The sequence below is a fragment of the Bactrocera dorsalis genome, chromosome 3 (genome assembly GCF_023373825.1).
Source record: "Bactrocera dorsalis isolate Fly_Bdor chromosome 3, ASM2337382v1, whole genome shotgun sequence".
In the NCBI taxonomy this organism is placed as follows: Eukaryota; Metazoa; Arthropoda; class Insecta; order Diptera; family Tephritidae; genus Bactrocera; species Bactrocera dorsalis.
Window position 1 is genome coordinate 12,681,437 of NC_064305.1, and position 19,092 is coordinate 12,700,528.

The 19,092-nt window shown below is 34.4% G+C and overlaps 2 protein-coding genes across 4 annotated transcripts in view; one reads left to right on the top strand and one right to left on the bottom strand.

The window, feature by feature from the left end:
* LOC105233124 (uncharacterized) overlaps window positions 1–19,092 on the top strand; it is a 54,680-nt gene that overhangs the window by 21,336 nt on the left and 14,252 nt on the right. The window lies entirely within an intron of this gene.
* On the bottom strand, window positions 3,840–4,859 carry LOC125777253 (C-type lectin 37Da-like). Its single transcript, XM_049451573.1, has 3 exons — window positions 4,636–4,859; window positions 4,482–4,579; window positions 3,840–4,349 (listed from the first exon to the last, which is right to left on the bottom strand). The coding sequence occupies exons 1-3, from the start codon at window positions 4,712–4,714 to the stop codon at window positions 3,984–3,986; spliced, it is 543 nt and encodes a 180-aa protein (XP_049307530.1). The 5' UTR covers window positions 4,715–4,859; the 3' UTR covers window positions 3,840–3,983.

The window sequence follows — 19,092 nt, forward strand, 5'->3', positions numbered from 1 at the left end:
TTTATGAGCGGCATATGCTTCAATTCGCCGTCCAACAATGGTCGAACTTTGTGTAACTTGTCGTACTCAGGTGTTCCCTTCTGAGGCTGTTTAATATTATTGTTCAAGTGGAAAAACTGTTTGATTTTCTCGAATTTGTTCCTTGGTTGTGCATTTGCAATGGCCGCTAGTTTGAAATTGGCCGCCCGCGCCATTCTATATGTTGATATTTTCACAACTGCAAGGTATAGTAGAATGCCAACAAATCTTTTTATTTCAGGTACAGTACATTTCAATTCTATGCCCTTTATTTGCATGGCATATAAGTTTGTTTCATTACATATTTTCTGCAACAGTTCATCCGCAAAGAAAATACTAAAATATTCGATAGGTTTTTTCACCGCATTGCTGCATAATTTACTTTTCCAGCTGGTCTCGCTTGCCATAAACCCTGCACTCCACCTCTTCAAACTCTGTAAGTCAATTTTTTCCATCACCTCCTGTACAACGTTCTCATTTTCACTCGAATCTTCATCATTTTCAGTTCTAATAAATTGGTCAATTAAACCAACATGCATATTTTCAGCAGTGTTATCCAAATTTTTCAAAGTTTCTTCTATAGTTCTGTCCATATTTGCATCTTCTTCTTCATTTTCCTCGTCAACCGAATCATCCCAATCAAAGTTGGCAAATTTTTCAATTTCAGCCTGAGTCAGACCTTTTTGACGCATCTTAGAACGTGTATACAAAAATAAGTTTTTATTTTTCGAAAATTACCACAATAGACCAATGTTGCGTATACGCAACACTGCATTTAGAAAATTATTACAAGCAAACTAAATAACATTTTCATGCCGTTTTTTTTTTTAATTACTCTCTTACCTTTCTTTATTTAGTTGTTGAACTTGGTTTTTGGATGAATTAATTATATTAATGTTTTTTAATACTTTTTTAAAACAACGTTTTTTTGAAAAATAAATTTTTCAACTTTGCTCTCGGGAAAATAGCTACCAATTGAACACGTGCGCAGCTGATTACGAACCTATTAGCTGTAAGCTTTAACAACACATGAGGCTATATTTTTGCGAAAGGTTCTAAAACTTATATTTAAGATAAGGGTACTTAAACGCTCCTAAACCCAATGTTGCATATACGCAACATCGGGCATGAGAGGGATAAATTTCTTTCCCGCCAAGCAATGCAGCTGCAATGCATTTTCCCAGCATTCCTTTCAATTTTTGTTTATACAAGGAAATTATTTATGGAGAATTTTTGTTAAGCAAGTGCTAAGCTATATATAACAACAACAACATGCTCAAGAATGTGGTTACCAAAACAATGGTAAAAGTTAATTATTCACCGGATGCACTTCGTTGCACCATATGAATTTCCTGTTTTGCAAGCAATAAACTTGAAAATATTTTAATGAAGAAAAGGTGTTTCCGTTATGCTTTTTTTGTATGTGTGTACATATGTATTTATGTACTGTTTAGATATATTTTTAAATTTTAGTGTTTGTTAATAGTACAATGATATCGAGCAAGCAATTTTCACTAACATATTTTGGAATGAATTTTCCTTTGAGAGATTTTGAAAGTATGTAAAATAGTCGTTCTATAAAGTAACCGATATAACCTATAAGTCGATGAATATTGTATATTAAGGGTAATCGTATACTCAAACAGAACACTTTAGACAAGCCTTTTACGTTTATTCCATCTTATTTCGGGCAAACAGAAAATCTCAAAATGTATACTTGGAGAATTTTTCCTGAGCTTGAACCTCTACTGTCAACATTTAATCAGTCCGAAGGAAGCAATCGCCCAGAAACGGCTAGTTTTGGCCAATAGCAAAATAATTTTGTTCCAAGACCAGACTATACACGTCGATAGCGACTCGCCAAAAACTTTAGAAGCTCAGTTCGAAGGTACCTATGCATTCACCTTAAAGTCCAGACCTGGTACCAAGTGATTACAGTATGTTCCTGTCTTTGCCAAATTATTTTGTTGAAGACAAATTCGTTTCAAGAGAGGCTTATGAAAATCGTCTGTTCAAGATTTTTTCTATTATAATAAGGAAAAGTTTCTATGATTTTTAAATTATAAAACGACCTTCAAAACAGCAGCAAGTTATCGATCAAAATGATGCAAATTGGACCTAATTCGAATCATTATAAGTAGGCTAAATAAATCACTAAAAATAATGACATTTTCATTAGACTTCATATACTATTAGTGGCTCTTATGAATACAGTAAATAACTTGGAGTAATATTAGTTATTTTCTATACGCTTGAATTTTCAAAATGCTGAATCGAACAAACAACTCGCATAAATCAAGTGGCTTCAAACATTGCAAGCCGATTTAGAATTTTACCTCGTATACAATCAGTGGCTGTAATGAATACAGTAAAGAGTTATGAGTAAGAGTTGTTTTCTATACGCTTGAAGTTTCAAAATGCCGAATCGAACAAACAACTCGCATAAATCAAGTGGCTTCAAACATTGCAAGCCGTTTTAGAATTTTAGTGAAGTATTCCTACACGCTCTTGTAACAAATTCAATTGAAGAACTTTATTGTTACTAACTTAAGTAAATTTCTACAGAGAGAGAGAGAGAGAGAGATAGATAGAAATAGAGTAAGAGAGTAAGAGATAAAGAGAGAGATCCGAGTCACGCGTTGAATTGAAGACGACAAATATTTTTATGAAGAACAAAAATATGACAAGTTTTATATGCTAGAAGTTGTCCTCTTCAAATCTGTTTGAGTCGCCGATTTTGCTGTTAAACTCGCGTACATAGTTATGTAATATGGCATGCAGTAATCCATTCGAGCTTTTCGTACTCTTTTTTTAAATAACCGCAAACTCGCGGTCACACATAGCAAGCAGATGAATGAGCGTCTTTGTTCAATGAACGCTGTTCATCATCGTGCTGACTTCATTTAAGTCATTTCGCACCAATGATTGCAATTATATTAGGCAGTCGGGTATAAGACGATTAAAAATGTTTAATATAAAAATTGAAATGGCGCAATAATGCGGTACAATTTCAGTGTTCATAATTAAAAATATTTGTTCTCGGCAGAAAATTAGGTATTATCATATTCATGTTAATGATGTTGTTGTGTGGATATTTTTTTTTATTCGTCGTGAAATAAAATTTTGTTGTTGTTATTCTTTATTAAATAATTTGTTGTGTGCAAATATTTGTGTGAAGAAGAAAATTTGCGCTTAATTTTGAAGCGAAAGTGGTGGAGGAATTTTATCTTGCTGATCTCAAGATAATTGCAAAAAGCAAAAGAAATTTATCTCGCTGACCTCAAGATAATAAAAAAAACATGAGAAAATGTTATATACCTTTCACAGGCATTTTTTATATCATAAGAGCGTATAAGAAGATCTTAATTCTGATTTTTTTGGGGCAGTTTGTATGACAGCTATATGCTATAGTCATCCGATCTGAACAATTTCTTTGGAGCTTATAGCAATACCTTTGATAATAATCCTTGCCAAATTTCGTGAAGATATCTCGTCAAATAAAAAAGTTTTCCATACAAGGACTTAAATTTGATCGGTCAGTTTGTATGGCAGCTATATGCCTTAGTGATCCGATCTGAACAATTTCTTTGGAGACTATAGCGATGTATTCCTTTGTAAGCTGTGCCAAATTTTGTGAAGATATCTTGCCAAATAAAAAAGTTTTCTATACAAGGACTTGCGTTTAATCTTCCCGAGGCCAGAAACCATTTTTTTGATAAAACAAAAACGAGAGATCAAGAAATATCTCGAGCTTTGAGCTTCAATCCATTTAGACTAATGTCAAAGTCTTTTGATCATCCTTTTCATTATTTTACCAGAGATCACAACAAAATAAAGCTAGCAAAAATCTTTACTCTCTGAATATTATAAAGAACACACTTCCAACAATTTTCCCAGCTCCATCAGCTGCGTCTCTGACGGTGCCTGTCTCACTCCGCTGATTAAATTTTATTATTTATTATTATTCACAATAGCTTATTATATTCTCTGAAATACGTGCCACTCTCCACACGCTCACAAATAACAGGATGTACGGCGAGGCATGAATCTCGCGCGATACTAGTTGAATTTGCGTGCACATTCAATTTGAGGCAGTGCTCTGTGGACTCCTGCTCCAACGACTGTTTTGGTCCATACCGTATTGGCAAACCGTTACTAATATACCAAAATGCATTTGTCATACCGAGATCCGTAGCGCCAAACCAATACTCTTGACGCATACTATGGCGCTGGCAATGCCGTGTTATCGAGACCATTTTTTCGTGCTCATCCAGAGTAGCTAATGTCAAGCCATTGACTAGGCAATAGCGCAAACCTGTAAACCAGTTCATCTGAAATGAAAGAAGTGAATGTATCATTACAATGTTCCAAGGCACTTTGATGTTGTGAGTGTAAGAAAGCTGCTGATCATATCATTACTATGGTGCGAAACTTGGCTAAACGTCAGTTGTTCGACAACTTACCGATCTTTTGGGTATGTGAAAGCAACTGCCACGAAAGGTTATGAAATAACGCGCTTCGCCTTGTGCGCGACCACAGCTTCTGCCCAAGGATTGGGGATCTGAAAAGAGAATATTATTTTTTTGGATTTGAATATAGTTTTGCCAGCGCGCTTACCTATTGGTATTGATAGCAATAATAGTGGCAAAAGTATCAGACAGCAGAGCAGATGTTTAAGCTTCAAACGTGCGAACATGGCTGTCGTGAGATCTTTTGAAAAGAGTTCGGCTTAACGCTAATTCAAAGTGTTAATAAAGCATGTCGAATCTTTGTTGCAAATTGCTTTAGTAACGTTAATCAGATCTTCTCTTACCTAGTTATTTTTTAAAAGATCTCTATGTAAAAGAGAGATCTCTATGGAAAAGAAAGAAAAGAAGGAACACATAAACTCGCAAACCATGGCAAGGAGTCACTTTGTGATAAAATTAATACATTATAAGGGTGCCAGACCCTAGTGGAATCGCAGGTAATTGTAAAGCTATTGAGCTGACAAGAAAAGGCTGCCTAGCCCGGATATCAGTAGAACAGAGACAGATCGCTGCCCTCCTTTTTCGAGTGTCCACGCGGGGCGGTTGTAAAATTTATTAGATGCCAATTGATGATGCTTCATGGAAGAAGATGAGACAGGAACTTCCCAAAACTTTTTTCTTGACTGTCCCGCCCTTGGAATATCTTAATAACCTAGGAACTCACACTTTAGATATCTCATAGACGATTCCCATTGAGCTTTGGATTAAGCGGATTTATTTATAAGATCTCAAAACAGTTAGTTGAGTTCATAAAGGACTGTATATATATATAGTAGTCCAAGTTTGAACCACGTAACGTTATCGCTCAGCCAATAAAAATGAGTGTTGGTTCTCCTGTGTCATCTTACAGGCTCTGGAATTAACATTTCCACTTCGGGAACCCCGTCATGAGCCGATTGGGGTATTCCGACCAATAACTATATAAAAGAAAATTTTAATTGCACTTATTTATTACATTTGACCTACTCTAACCTTCACTAAATGTCTGCCTTAATGCCTACAATCACACATACATACATTAGCATTAATAGATGAGTGTAATAAATATAACTGTAATAACGATCTACCCTACAACTAATTCAATTAAGGCCGTATTAACAATTAATTACGCACACTTCTACAAACAACTAGAGGAATTTATGCATTTATTGTATATATGTATGATTCCATTGACCTTACAAGCAATGCACAATTCGACTAATGCTCTATTCAATTTGTGGACCTCCACTGCCGTTGACATGCAACCGAAATTTCTTGAACTTCAACTTGGTCGTGCGCAACGAAATTGAGTAAATTGAGTGAGTGGCATTGCGGCAATTGAATGCATTTTGTGGACATTGAGTGCGGCATTTGCTTAAATATCTTTATAGTCTACTCATAGTAGAGCTATATTTAAATGTCATAATGCCTATATCAACTCTGTGTGTATGCATAACTGTATGCGCTGTGTAATGCGTGACGTTTGATGAGAGGAATTCGCTGCGGGAGTAGATCGTCGGCAACGACAGATGCTTTTTCCATTAATTTAATAAATTAGATTTTAGGAATGCCTAGCTGATTTCTACACGTATTATTATGAATGGAATTGCATTGTATGTAGTTAGTAATTGGTAGGGTAAGTGGGGTGTGTCGGAAGGAAATATGATTTATTACAGTTTTAAGCGTACTCCGAAGCACATTGAAGTTGTGTGAGTGAGAAGCGCTGCTTTATTTTAGAAACTTAGTCATTGTCACGAAAGATCAGAGATGTTTCGACGTAAGCCAGTTGAGAGATCGGCTGTATTACAAAAGAATCGCCACTAAAGAGCATACATTTAGTTTATTGCTGTCAAATCGGGCTCACCACTATCAATATAAATTATCGACAAGTGCTGAGCGGCCAGAGGTCACCTAAAAAATATTCTGAGCAGTTTTTCAGAACAAAAATGCACTCGAAGCCACCCAAAAGTATACATAGAGTCCAGATATTGCTTTTATTCTAGGACATAGTTTGAAGGAATTGTTGTTGAGCTTAGTGTTCTAGGTCAAGTATAAAACTGGATCGATTCAGATTAAGAAGACCCGAACGTAGGAGAAAATAAATAGTTTCTTCACTATCCATAGAAACTATCGACAAGTTCTGAGTGACCTGAGCTCACGTAATGAGTGTTCTGAGCTGATTTTTTTCAAATCAAAAATACACTCGAACTCATCCAAGCGTATACATAGAATCTAGATGATGCTTTTCTTCTAGGATATAGTTTGAAGGGGATGCTCTTGAGCTGAGACTTCTAGATCAGGTATAATTCTTGGTTGATTCGGGCTAAGTAGACCCAATTGTCGGAGAAAATAAATGGCTTCATACATAGAAATTCGTGTCTAGTTCTGAGCTCACCTTATTAGGTTTCTGAGCAGTTTTTTCAAATGAAGAACAGACTCGAACCCATTCAAAAGTATTCACAGAGTCAAGATGTTGCGTTTCTTCTAGGATATACATAGATTGAAGGGTATCTTGTTGAGGAGAGAGTTCCATGTAAGGTATAAATCTTGGTATATTTAGGTTAAGTAGAACCGATTGTTGGAGAAAATAGTTTAATTATCAGAAAGTGTAGTGGTGAATCTCAAGACATGCAAACCGTTGACTCTGTATTGATTTCCTCAGATTTAATCATAGCCTCAATACATGCAATGACACAGGCCTTATACATAAATATAAAATGATTTACATATTGTGTCGCACAGGTCATTACAACCACTGTGTATTCCCCATTTGTTCTACTTCTTTTTCTCCGGTTTTCCCAACAACAAACCACAATTTTCGATTAGTGTTTTAGATAGCCAAATTGACGCCTTCAATCACATTCCCTTGACAGCTGTGGTGACATCATTCGCCAACCACTGCCAAGCCTATACCACTACTGAATTTGTTGAACTTTGCTCGGCGCGACCTACCTTTCGGTTCCTTGTATGCCGACTCCTTTTATGCCACTCCGCTTTACGCCTTTGCTGCGTTCGCATTAAATCACATGTCAGCGACTCCGTGGCGACAGCTTTCTTTATTGCTTTGGCGCTTTCGTGTTTGTTGTATTCCAGTTTATTTCGAGCTTTTACATGTGTTCGCACTTTACGTTTTTATTGATTACCACATTGGCTTAGATCCAAATGCATTTCGTAATAAACTAAAAATACCAGAGAAAACACTTTCACTGAATTTGTTAGCAAATAGACGGCGGAGAAATGCTGAAATGTTGTTGTAAATACACGATTTTATTTGGCAAGCGCTTCTCGATTAATTTAAGCACTTGGGTGTGGCGGCATTTGGACGCTGGCGGTCAAGCAGCTTTTTATTTTACGAAATAAAGCAGCTTGCTGATTTAGGAGATTTTTTTGAACATTTCCGAGGCTTCTGCAGCTTCTTCTTATTCTTAATTACCAATCCTGATTTATTTAGTTACGGAAAGGGCAGATCATTCATTCTGATAAACTCGAGTTTAAGGTTAGTGTTTAATGTAAGTTATTTAGTTACTGAAATTTCAGAGTAAAACGAATAATTTTTATTATAAACTCGAGTTTAAAGTTAGTGTTTAATGCGAGTTTAACGTTAATTTTGATTTTTTTTACCGTTAAAAATATTTTTAAAGCTAAGCAACAAAATGGCAAATAAACTCGTGTTTATGAGTTTGTTAGAAAATTCTAAAACTTCATAAAACTCGAGTTTAAGGTTAGTGTTTAATGTGATTTATTTAGTTACTGATTTTTTTCGAACAAACCAAAACATTTTTGTCATAAACTCGAGTTTAATGTTAGAGTTTAATGCGGGTTTAACGATATATTTGAGTTCAAAATTAGTGTTTAATGTGATTTATTCAATTACTGAGATTTAAGTATAGAATGAATAATTTATGTTTTAAACTCGAGTTTAAGGTTAGTATTTAATAGGAGTTTAACGTTAGTTTTGAGTTTTTTGCCGTTATAAATATTTTTAGCATTCAACAACAAAATGGAAAATTAACTCGAGTTTGTTAGAAAACTCTAAAATTTCATCAAGTCGAGTTTAAGGTTAGTGTTTAATCTCAATTACTTAGTTACTGAGATTTCAGAGTAAAACAAATAATTTATGTTTTAAACTCGAGTTTAAGACTAGTGTTTAATGTGAGCTACTTAGTTTTTGAGATTTCAGACTATAAGTTATAGTTTTTGTTACAAACTCGAGTTTAAGAAGAGTGTTTAATGCGAGTTTATTATTATCATTAAGTAAACACGACTTTGTGAGAAACATAATTTTTGAGTTTAACCATAGTTTTGAGTTTTTTTGCGGCTATAAACTCAAATTAAATAAAAAAAATCCAATAAACTCGAGTTTGCGAGTTAACTCTATAAAGAGTTATAAACTCCCTTGGCCTAAATGCAGTATCATATACGATCTAAACCAGTTTGTTCAACTAGATTTTAGTGGTAGCGCTAGGAAGCGGAAGGAATAAGCACCTAGAATCAACAAAAGGAGTCATACTTTATAAGCCGACTTTATATGAAATTTAATCACTGGAAGCTATCACCTCTCCTACAGTTACACAGCGCTCCATTATCTCATTGCATCAATATGCCTTCCAAGAATATCTAATTGCGCTCTTGGGTCAACTGTTTGCTGTGTTAAAAATACATACAAACTTTTACGCGCGTTCAACAAGTCAACGCTCTGTTTGACCCCAACTCACCACCAGCCAAATCAATATTAGAGTAATCCATGAACATTTCGTGTTCAATTTCCCACACCGCTGAGTTGTTTAGCAATTACAACTAATAAATAATAAAGTTGTATGTGCGTTGCCTGTCAGCGAGTGCTGGTCGCCACAACTATGGTTGCTTTTGCGTTCGGCTACTTGTCGGACATACGGTATTTAATAAAATAATTGGAATGACCTCAAACAATGGCGCTAAAAGCAAGCAAAATATATAAATATACATATAAGTATAAATGTACTGAATGGAGGAAAAGAAGAGAAGTAGAAGCAGCAGTTACGATTAAATGACAGCGGCGACATAGCGCCATGGCGTGTGAACCACTCATTTGGCCTTGACACGCGAGCCGGTCAGAGCGCTTGGATACCTGTCTATGTAATCCCTCTCCGACTGGAATCATCTATATTTTCTTTTATTTTTTTTTCTGACTCTCTCTCTCTCTCACCGTTTCACAAAAATTACCACTTATTTAATATATATTTTTTGACGTAATTTGAATTTGTTGTTGTGTTGTTTACAGCGTTTGGCCGCCGGTACCTTGTCTACTAAAGTTTTCTTGTGCGATTTCTGCCTTTCTTCTTTTCTACATATTCTCTTTGACCTCAGTGTTATAACCTTTATGACCATTCTGTGCAGTACAAGCCACTCATTTTACATTTCGTCTGAATTTATTGCGTCTCCGCGGAAGGATGAGATTTCATGTTCGTGTTTATTGCTCCAATTTACCATAGAAACAAAAAAAATCTTGTCAAGGACACGCTAGGTTATGTCGTTAACCGATGACTAACCCTCATTACTATTATATTTGTTTCTCTTATTGTTCTTTTATACGATTTTCTATTCGATGTGGTCACTGGCATTGGGTCAGCAGCTGTTTTTTTGTATTGCTGCTGATGGAATTACGTCAGTATGTGATTTTGAATGGGTTGTAAAAAGTTTGTTATTAGTTGCTTTTGCTGCTGTTATTGTTGTTGTTTGCGTTGAGTTAATGGTCGTATAATTATGGTGGCAATTCGATATTTTATGAAAAAGTAAGCGAGTTGTGTGCTTTCGAAAGGGAGGAGAGAAATATCTAGGAACTTATACCTCTTGTTAAATACTTGTAAAATCATTTTGGTTTTATTTCGGTTGACCGCTAAGCGACTTCTATTCAGCCAGCTGGATACCATGTTGTGGTACTTTGGGTGAGACGTTGTTTAGAAATTTTCCTTTAACCATAAGAATAAGGCCGTCAGCGTAGTCAGTCACCGGAATTCCTTGTACCTCGAGTTCTTTAAGTAGGTCGTTAGTTATCAAGATCGAAAGCAGTGGACAAGGCACTCCACCCATCTGCGGGGTGCTCCTGTTAAGCATACGGAATATCTTTGCAGTAGCCTTCTCCGCTATGACTGTTCTGCCGCAGAAAAGACTATCTATGAGGTGCTTGAGGTTCGCATCCACTTCAAAATTTTCGAGGCATTAGCTATTGCATCCAGTTGCACATTGTTACAAACCACCTTGATGTCGAGAAAGGTGTCTACAGCTTATTCCTTATGCACAAAGGCTCCCTCCAGCCATGTTACTACATCGTACAAAGTAGTGTCGACCGACCTGGTTTACTTGTAGGCGTGCTTAACTTTTGACACTTTACTTCTCGAGACGATTATACAAGTAGGCAATTGCGACTGAAATCATTGGTACCAACGTGCGAGATCTTTCTGGTCTTGGGAATTTACACCACCTTTATCAGTCTCTGGGCCTTTGGAACATGATCTAATCTCAGACAGTTTGCTTAGATGGGGGCCACCCAACTATAAGACACCGTGACCGTCCGCCATTGCGCTGATGTGATGTCAGAAGGGCCCGGGAACTTGACAGGTTTGAATGAATTCAGCGCCTAGGTGAGATGACGTTCAGCCAAAAGGTGCAAGAAGTCTGAATAGTCCTCACCGAGCTCCGTCAAAACATTCACAAAATTACATTAAAAAAGTTTTAATAAAAAGGTCTGCAATAGATTACAACAAATATTCGATTCGCATGTTTCGATTTCGGTTAGACACTAAAGAACTGGCATTAGCATAGGCTTAAGCTGAGTCAGACCTAGATCAACAAGCGATTTATACCTATATGGTACGTGTATACCTACACAGACTACTTATTTGAAATATATATATATATATGTATGTCCACACATACACACACATAAATCGTACAGAAATGTATTTTTAATTGTCTATGCAAATATTTACGAACCGAATTTCAGTTATTTGCCGAGTAAATAAATACGACGTAGTTTATAACTTTACGGTAGTAAACAAAAATAAAAACAAAAAGCGACATAATAAAAACAAATGAAAAGGTATAGAATAATAGTTGGAAATATATATAACTGATATATGGCAGTCGCACATACAACAACAATAAAGACATTAACATACGATTGTGTGATAGAAAACTCATTTGCATGCAAATAAAGCATACAAACGCCTAACCACATAGTATATATGCACTTATAGTATATGTTTCATATATGTATATGTATGTACATATATAATAGTGCTACTATGTAAATGAAACCCCGTACAGGCGAATGATGCGGCGCTGCCGAGATGAATTTTACTACAATTACGTACAAATGACTCTTTTGTAAACGCGTGCACGACTCGGTGCTCGTGTACCCACCAACAAATGCAATTATATACATATGTACATACATACAAACATATGTGTTCTCATGTAGATATGTATGTATCTACGGTTGCACATAAATTAGCGCACACCTTTACTCACATTGATTGCTGAGTTGTGGCGTTGGCTTGGAGTGGAGCTTTGTAATCCGAGCAGCAACAAGCAGTGACGGCTGCCAGCAACTCGCCTGACTTGTGCCCTTGAAATGTGCGACACAATGCCAGCAGTGTGCTTGCACTCGGCGTAGTGAAAATGAACGAAAGACGATGCTAACACGCTGATAAAGTAGCAAATGTGCAGGTATGCGTGGATATTAGGGTGGTGCTTAAAAGTTTATATTAATATTTTTCTTCATATTCGGTAACTTTTGTGTGGGTAACAATATGATGAAATTCAATTCAAATTATCAAATTAACGATATTATTAAGGTGGTTCTAAAATGATGCTAAAATTTGTTTTCATAATCAGCATCATTTGAAAGGATAATAACATGATGAAATTGAATTCAAATCCACAAATTCAAATTTTTAACGATATTAATAAGGTAGGTCTAAAAAATTTAAGTTAATTTCTTTTAATTCTAGCCTCTTGGGAAGCTGATAAAATTCAATTCAATTCATCAAATTAAAGTTTTTAACGATATTATTAAGGTTAGGGATGTCCTTAAAATTCATGTTACAAAGTTTTTTTCATTCTAATCGCTCCAGAAGCTGATGAAATTCAATTCAATTCATCAAATTAAAGTTTTTACGAGATTATTGAGGTGGTTCTTAAAAGTTATGCGAAATATTTTTTCTTTTCACTCCTGGAAGTGCAGGGAGGTCCTTAAATATTCAAGTTAAAATTGTTTTCATTCTAGTCTCTTGAGAGACTAATGAAATTCAATTAAAATTATCAAATTTAAAATTTTAACTATATTATTAAGGTGGTTCTAAAATTTATGTACAAATTTTTTTCATATTCATCTATTGAGAGGATATGTGATAACATGATGAAATTCAAAACATAAAATTTAAATTTCAAACGATATTATTAAGGTGGTTCTAAAAATGCCGCAAAACAAATTTTCCCTTGGAAGTTTAAGGAGGTCCTTAAAAATTCATTTTAATTTTTTTTTTTAATTTTAGTCTCTTGAGTGAGTGATGAAATGCAATTAAAATTCAAATTAAAATTTTTAACTATTTTATTCAGGTGGCTCTAAAATATTCAGGTTATTTTTTTTTCATTCTGTTCTCTTGGATGGATATTAGATAGAGAAGAATTGTTGAACTGTTGGACACTCTTTTATTTGGCTTCAAAATTTATTCATTCGACACTTAAATACCACCCTAATATTCACACATATTTATATTTCAAGCTCAGTAAACACTGATGGGTTGTTGGACAATTTTTTCTTTGGTTAGGCAGTTGAAACTCAATTCAAATCATCAAATTAAAACATTTAACGATATTATTAAGGTGGCTCTAAAAAATGAATGCTAATTTTTTTTCATTCTAGTCTGTTGGATGGATATTAGATGTAGAATAATTGGTGAATTGTTAGACATTCCTTTATCTGCCTTCAAAATATATTCTTTCGACACTTAAGTACCACCCTAATATTCACTTTCATTTGTGTATCAAGCTGAGAAACAACTGATGTGATTTTGAACAATTTTTTCCTTGGTTGGACAGTCAAACAGCTGATCAAATTGCAGGGAAGACTGGCCACACTCCGTTTTGTGGGAACAAAAAGTGGGCGAACAATGTGTTTGTATGTAATGAGTAAAGACAAGGGGTTTCGTGCAAGTTGCCTAAGACGCAACGGCAGTTAGTTTTATTTTAATATGAGAATTATCTCAGCTAAGGTAGTTACGTGACAAATTTATGAAGTAAACATGTAGTAGATATATGTACACACGGGTTTCTGCTGCTGTTCTACATATGTACGAGTATATGCCAGCCGGGAATGAGACCGTCTCTAGCTGTGACGGTGAGAAATAGCGCAGCCTGAGCTTTGATGTTGGTTCAAGTGTTGAATTTTATTTTGTGGTTTTACACGCTTGTGGTTTATATCGCAGCACACTTATAGAAGTGCATATGTGTATGTTTACAGCCATTTGTGCACATACTTTTGGCACACACCGTTGGCGCACTGCAGCCACGACCGAGTTTACTAGTGATACGAACTTTTGCTTTGTTAACTCCTCGTTTGTATGCCATTTACTCTGTTTTCGCATACAACAACAATCAAAACATCAACAATAACAACAACTTCATTGATTCGCATGCATTCTTGTTTAGCAAATTAATTTGCTCGACGAATGCAAATGACTTGCATGCTCGGCTGATTTTGTTTGTGTTCTTTTTTTGTGATTTTCACTTTGTTTTTATTTTTGTTGTAGCTGTGGTAGAACGTATGTTAAATAAATTAATAAATAAAGTAGTAAAACGGCTAAATAATTAACAGCAGTGTTGGCTAACTTACCTAGGGCACTAGTTGGTGTCGGATATACGTGAATGACTGTGACTGTGACTGCGAGCTAATGACAAACTTGTGGATATATGTATGTATGTATGTATATGTATGTATGTATTTATACAGGCAAACGAAACAAGATATCGACGTAAGATAACAAGTACTTATTATGTTATACACATACATATGTATCTACATAGTGCTGAGAAGATTACTAAGCACTTCTTTGCTGAGCACTTAGTGAAGCCTCTACGTGATGCTCTTGCTTATCATATCTAATTTTAGACTCAAGGCGGTGGCAATTAATGACTTTCCTGGAAATTTTGTTGGACGGAATTATTTTTATGGTTATCTTAGATATCTTTGAGACGTTAGATTAGGTGAATTCGCTTTCTCGTGAGACCACGAATTACCACTTGCACTGCAAGAAGCGATTGTCCTGGTGATGGCTACTTTAGTATACGTATCACAATATTTGTTCATTTATTACCAAATTGGGTCTCATGCTCTTAATTATCAGAAATTATCAACATTTTTTTCATTTTAATTGCAAAATTAATTTCATTTATCAATTTCCAAACTTTCCAGAAATATATCGCCCACTAAAATCTCACCCAGACTTTATTTAAAACAGTTGGCAACACTATCCAAAAAATTAAATCAATAAGAGATTTCGGAAACCAAATCCCACATACCCACAAAAGTGTATTTTATCTTAAAAAATATAAATAAATATTTTTTATTCCTCTTTATATACAGTTGGCAACCCTTTTTAAAAATATCTTCGAAATTTATTTTAAAATTGTTCAATTTAAAGAAAAGTTCCAAAGTTCCAAAGTTTAAAATTTTACTTTTTTTATTTTTTTTCACAAATATCTTGTTTCAAATTTTTAAACAGCTGGCAACTCTTTTTAAAAATACGTTCGAAATCTACCTTTCATTTACGTAATTTCATAGTATGGCTTTAAAATTTTACTTATATTTATTTCTGATAAATGTACTTTCATACGTTTTTTAAAAAGTTGGCAACCCTTTTCAAAAATATCTTCAAAATCTATCTTTAACTTATGTAATTTAGTAGCAAAACTATAAATTTTCAATTTTTTCTAGATATCTTATAAATGCTTTTGCTTAAAATTGTGCAGAATAGTTGGCAACCCTTTTCAAATGTTAAAAAAATGTCTTCGAAATTTATCTTAAACTTGCACAATTTAATGCAAAGTTTTAAAATTTCACTTGTCATTAATTTGTTTGAATAAAAAATTTAATTAGGTGGCAACCTTAGTAAAAAATAATTTAATTTTTTTTATTTTTTCGTTGCTTCCAAGAAATTTCTTCGAAATCCTTTTTCATATTGTTTAATTTGATAGTAAAAAAAATTAACATTGAACATTTATTAAAAAAACATTTTTTAAAAAAGCAAAATAAATGGCAACCCTGCCCAAAACTTTTTCTTTCACCATTTCATATATGAACGCCAAGGTTAGTTATTTTTTTTATAAAATTTTATTAAAGACATTTAAAAAAAAAATAAAACAAGTGGCAACCCTTCCCAAAAATTTCTTCTTTTACCTTTTCAAGTTTCAACACTGGGTATATATTTTTTTTATTTAATTTTTTTTAAATTTTGCATTAAATTTTCAAACACGTGGCAACCACTTAACCAATTCAATTGTAAAAAAAATTATTCCATGAGTTTAAGTATGCTCCGCTATTTTAAGTGTATTTCGATTATTTTTTTAAGTGTACTTACATACATTTATTTTCAAAAGCTCCATTTTGGCAACTCTGTTCAATCCAAACTCGTGTCAACCATACTGCAAAAAGTTAGACTATAAAGTGAGCTTTTCTTTCTCATTATTATATTAAAAGATAGATTAATAATCTGCTCATCGTAAAGTGGCAACTTAACGGTTAAAACTCGTCCGAGTATACATATTTATCTCTTCTTACTATCTCTTAATCGCGACTTTTTCAGTTTGGTCACTAAATCGTTATGCTTGTTCTCTTCGCACGCATTTCTTCTCTTCTTTACGAAAATTGCCTTAGGCCAGCATTCTGCCAAGCAGAGCAAGTTTTATCCCAAGCGTAAAGCCATAAAATCGTTTCTGTTCTTATTTTATATTTTATATTATTTTTATCTTTATGGCATTGTCGGCTATGTGAACCGGTTCCGATGCTTCTGGCTAGTCTGCGTTGTTTCTTTTTTCGGTTTTTTTTATCGCTGTTCCTAGAAGTTTTTAAATGTAGACTTTCAAGTGCGTCACCATCATAAGTTTTTTTTTTTAATGTTGATTTATTCACGTCTCTCTATTTTTAGTGATTTAATTAGCACACAGTTTTTATTTTTTAATCGTACAGTTTTAATATTTCCTCGTAAATTCTGTTTGGTGTTTTTTACGCGCTGAGAATCGGCTTGCTTTGGCCGTTTTCGGTTATTGCGTTTTAATTTTTTCGCTTTGAAAAGTTTTGCTTAGTAGAAAGCTGTGTTTAAGCGCTGTCTTTATGTTATTGTTTATTTGTTGTTCTATTGTTTTTGTTTTTTTGTTTTGCATTTATTTATGTGTTTCATCGTTGTGCTGTTTGATGACAGCTTACTATTCACAGAAATTCTTAGAAAGCGTTATTTTTAGTTCTCATTGACTTTTTGTTCGAAAAATCTTGGATCCAATTTTGTGTTGGAACTGAAATTTTGAATAAAAAATATCTAACATTCTTGAAAATTCTAAAGTTTTAAATATTGTGAAATTGTAAAGAAAACGCATAATATTTAATTATTCATCAATATTTATTTTATCGACTTCAAAGCAATCCGTTCTAGATGTAATATATGTAATACACTTATTCCAACGATTTTTCGAGTCCTTGAAACACTTTTTATAACCACTTTACCGGATGACCTTTGGCTCTTTCAGCGAGTTTTGTCTTATTTCTTCAATTGACTGAAAACGTGTTCGACGGAGCGGCTAATTCAGTTTGGCGGAACAAGAAAAAATCTCACGAAGCCAAATCTAGTGAATACGGTGGTTGATTTATGGTATTCATTGCGTTTTTGGCTTTAAGTTCGGTCCCAATTTTGGCTCGATACGGTGGTGCATTATCGTCGTGTAAACTTCATGAAATGTTCTTCCACAATTTCGGCCGGTTTTGACAGATGTTCTAACGCAAACGCCTCAATACGGTTGAATAGAACTTCTTATTGGCCGTCTGTCTCTCCGGAACAAATTCATGATGCATCAAACCACGAATATCGAAAAAAACCTTGAGCATCACTTAGATTTTTGAGCGGCTTTGGTTTGGTTCTTTCGGTTTCGACTCTTTTTTTTCCTGCTTTCCGATTATTGTCTACTTGTTTGCGTGTCAAACTCATAAACCCATGTCTCACCGGTAGTTATAATGCTTTCGATGAATGTGGGATTGGTATTCACATGATAAAGCATGTCCAAAGAGACCTGTTTACAGTACTCTTTTTCAAAAAAATTCAGCTTTATCGGGATGAGTCGAGCTAGAATGAGTTTCATACCGAAAATATTCACCAACATCTTTCGAACGGACTCTCGAGAGATATTGAGCTTTCTGGCCATCTCTCTAATACCTGCCTGGCGATTGTGATTGATTGACCAAGTCTTCAAGTTTTTAATATTTTCATCAGTTGAAAAGGTCATCCAGAACGAGGCATGTCGTCAACGATCTCTCGACCGTCTTTGAAGGTTTTGTACCACTTGTAGGCTTATGTGTTTGATACAACTAAATCTCCTAAGCCTTTTCCAAGATTCGGAATGATCTCGCTCACGAAGTTCGGTTAGAGGTAAAAAATTGAGACAAATTCTTTGTTGGATATAAATACATATGTATTTAAAAAGAAAAACTGTCTACTATTGCTGTGGAAGTTTGACAGTTCGTTTTGTATTATGACTTCTATACCATGTCTTTGTACTAGCAACCGATTCAGATGTTGAAGCACTTTTGGTCTACACAGTATATTTGAAAAGGCTGCTGATGCCGGTGCTGGTAGTCACGCACAACAGTTCCTAAATTGAAAGTACGTACATATGTTTGGATATATGTATATTTATATATTTACTTCAGACAGCTTATATGTATTTGAAAAAGAAATACTTTTCAAAATCAGAAATTAAAAAAAAAGTAAAGGAATATTCACACATGCCTAATTTATGGCAGTTTTTCCAAAATATTTAAACACTCTGCCATTTCCGTCATTCATTTGACATTTTCGAAGTGAAATATATTCAATATATACATACATACATATGTAAATATAAATACGTATGTGTTCATACATACAGCCACTGTCACTTTACAGTGAGAAGTGCCCAATATTTTTATTCCCCACTGACACAATTAAAGGCAGAAACTCGTGCGAAATACTGTATATCAATGCCAAAATTTGGCACAAAGTACGGCGCATAAACAAAATTAAATCTCACAACTGTACATACAAAAGTGTATGGATTTACATAAATACTGAAATGAAAAACAAGAAAAAACGCAAATTTCTGTTTCATCAAAGCTATAATACCCTTCATAAATAGAGAATATCTCATACAAAAACCCGCGTTTGGTTGTTCAGTTTGTATGACAGCTATATGTTATAGTGATCCGATCTGAATAGTTTCTTCAGATACTGTAGCGTTGTCTTGAAGAATATTCCATGGCAAGTTTCATGAAGATAGCTCGTCA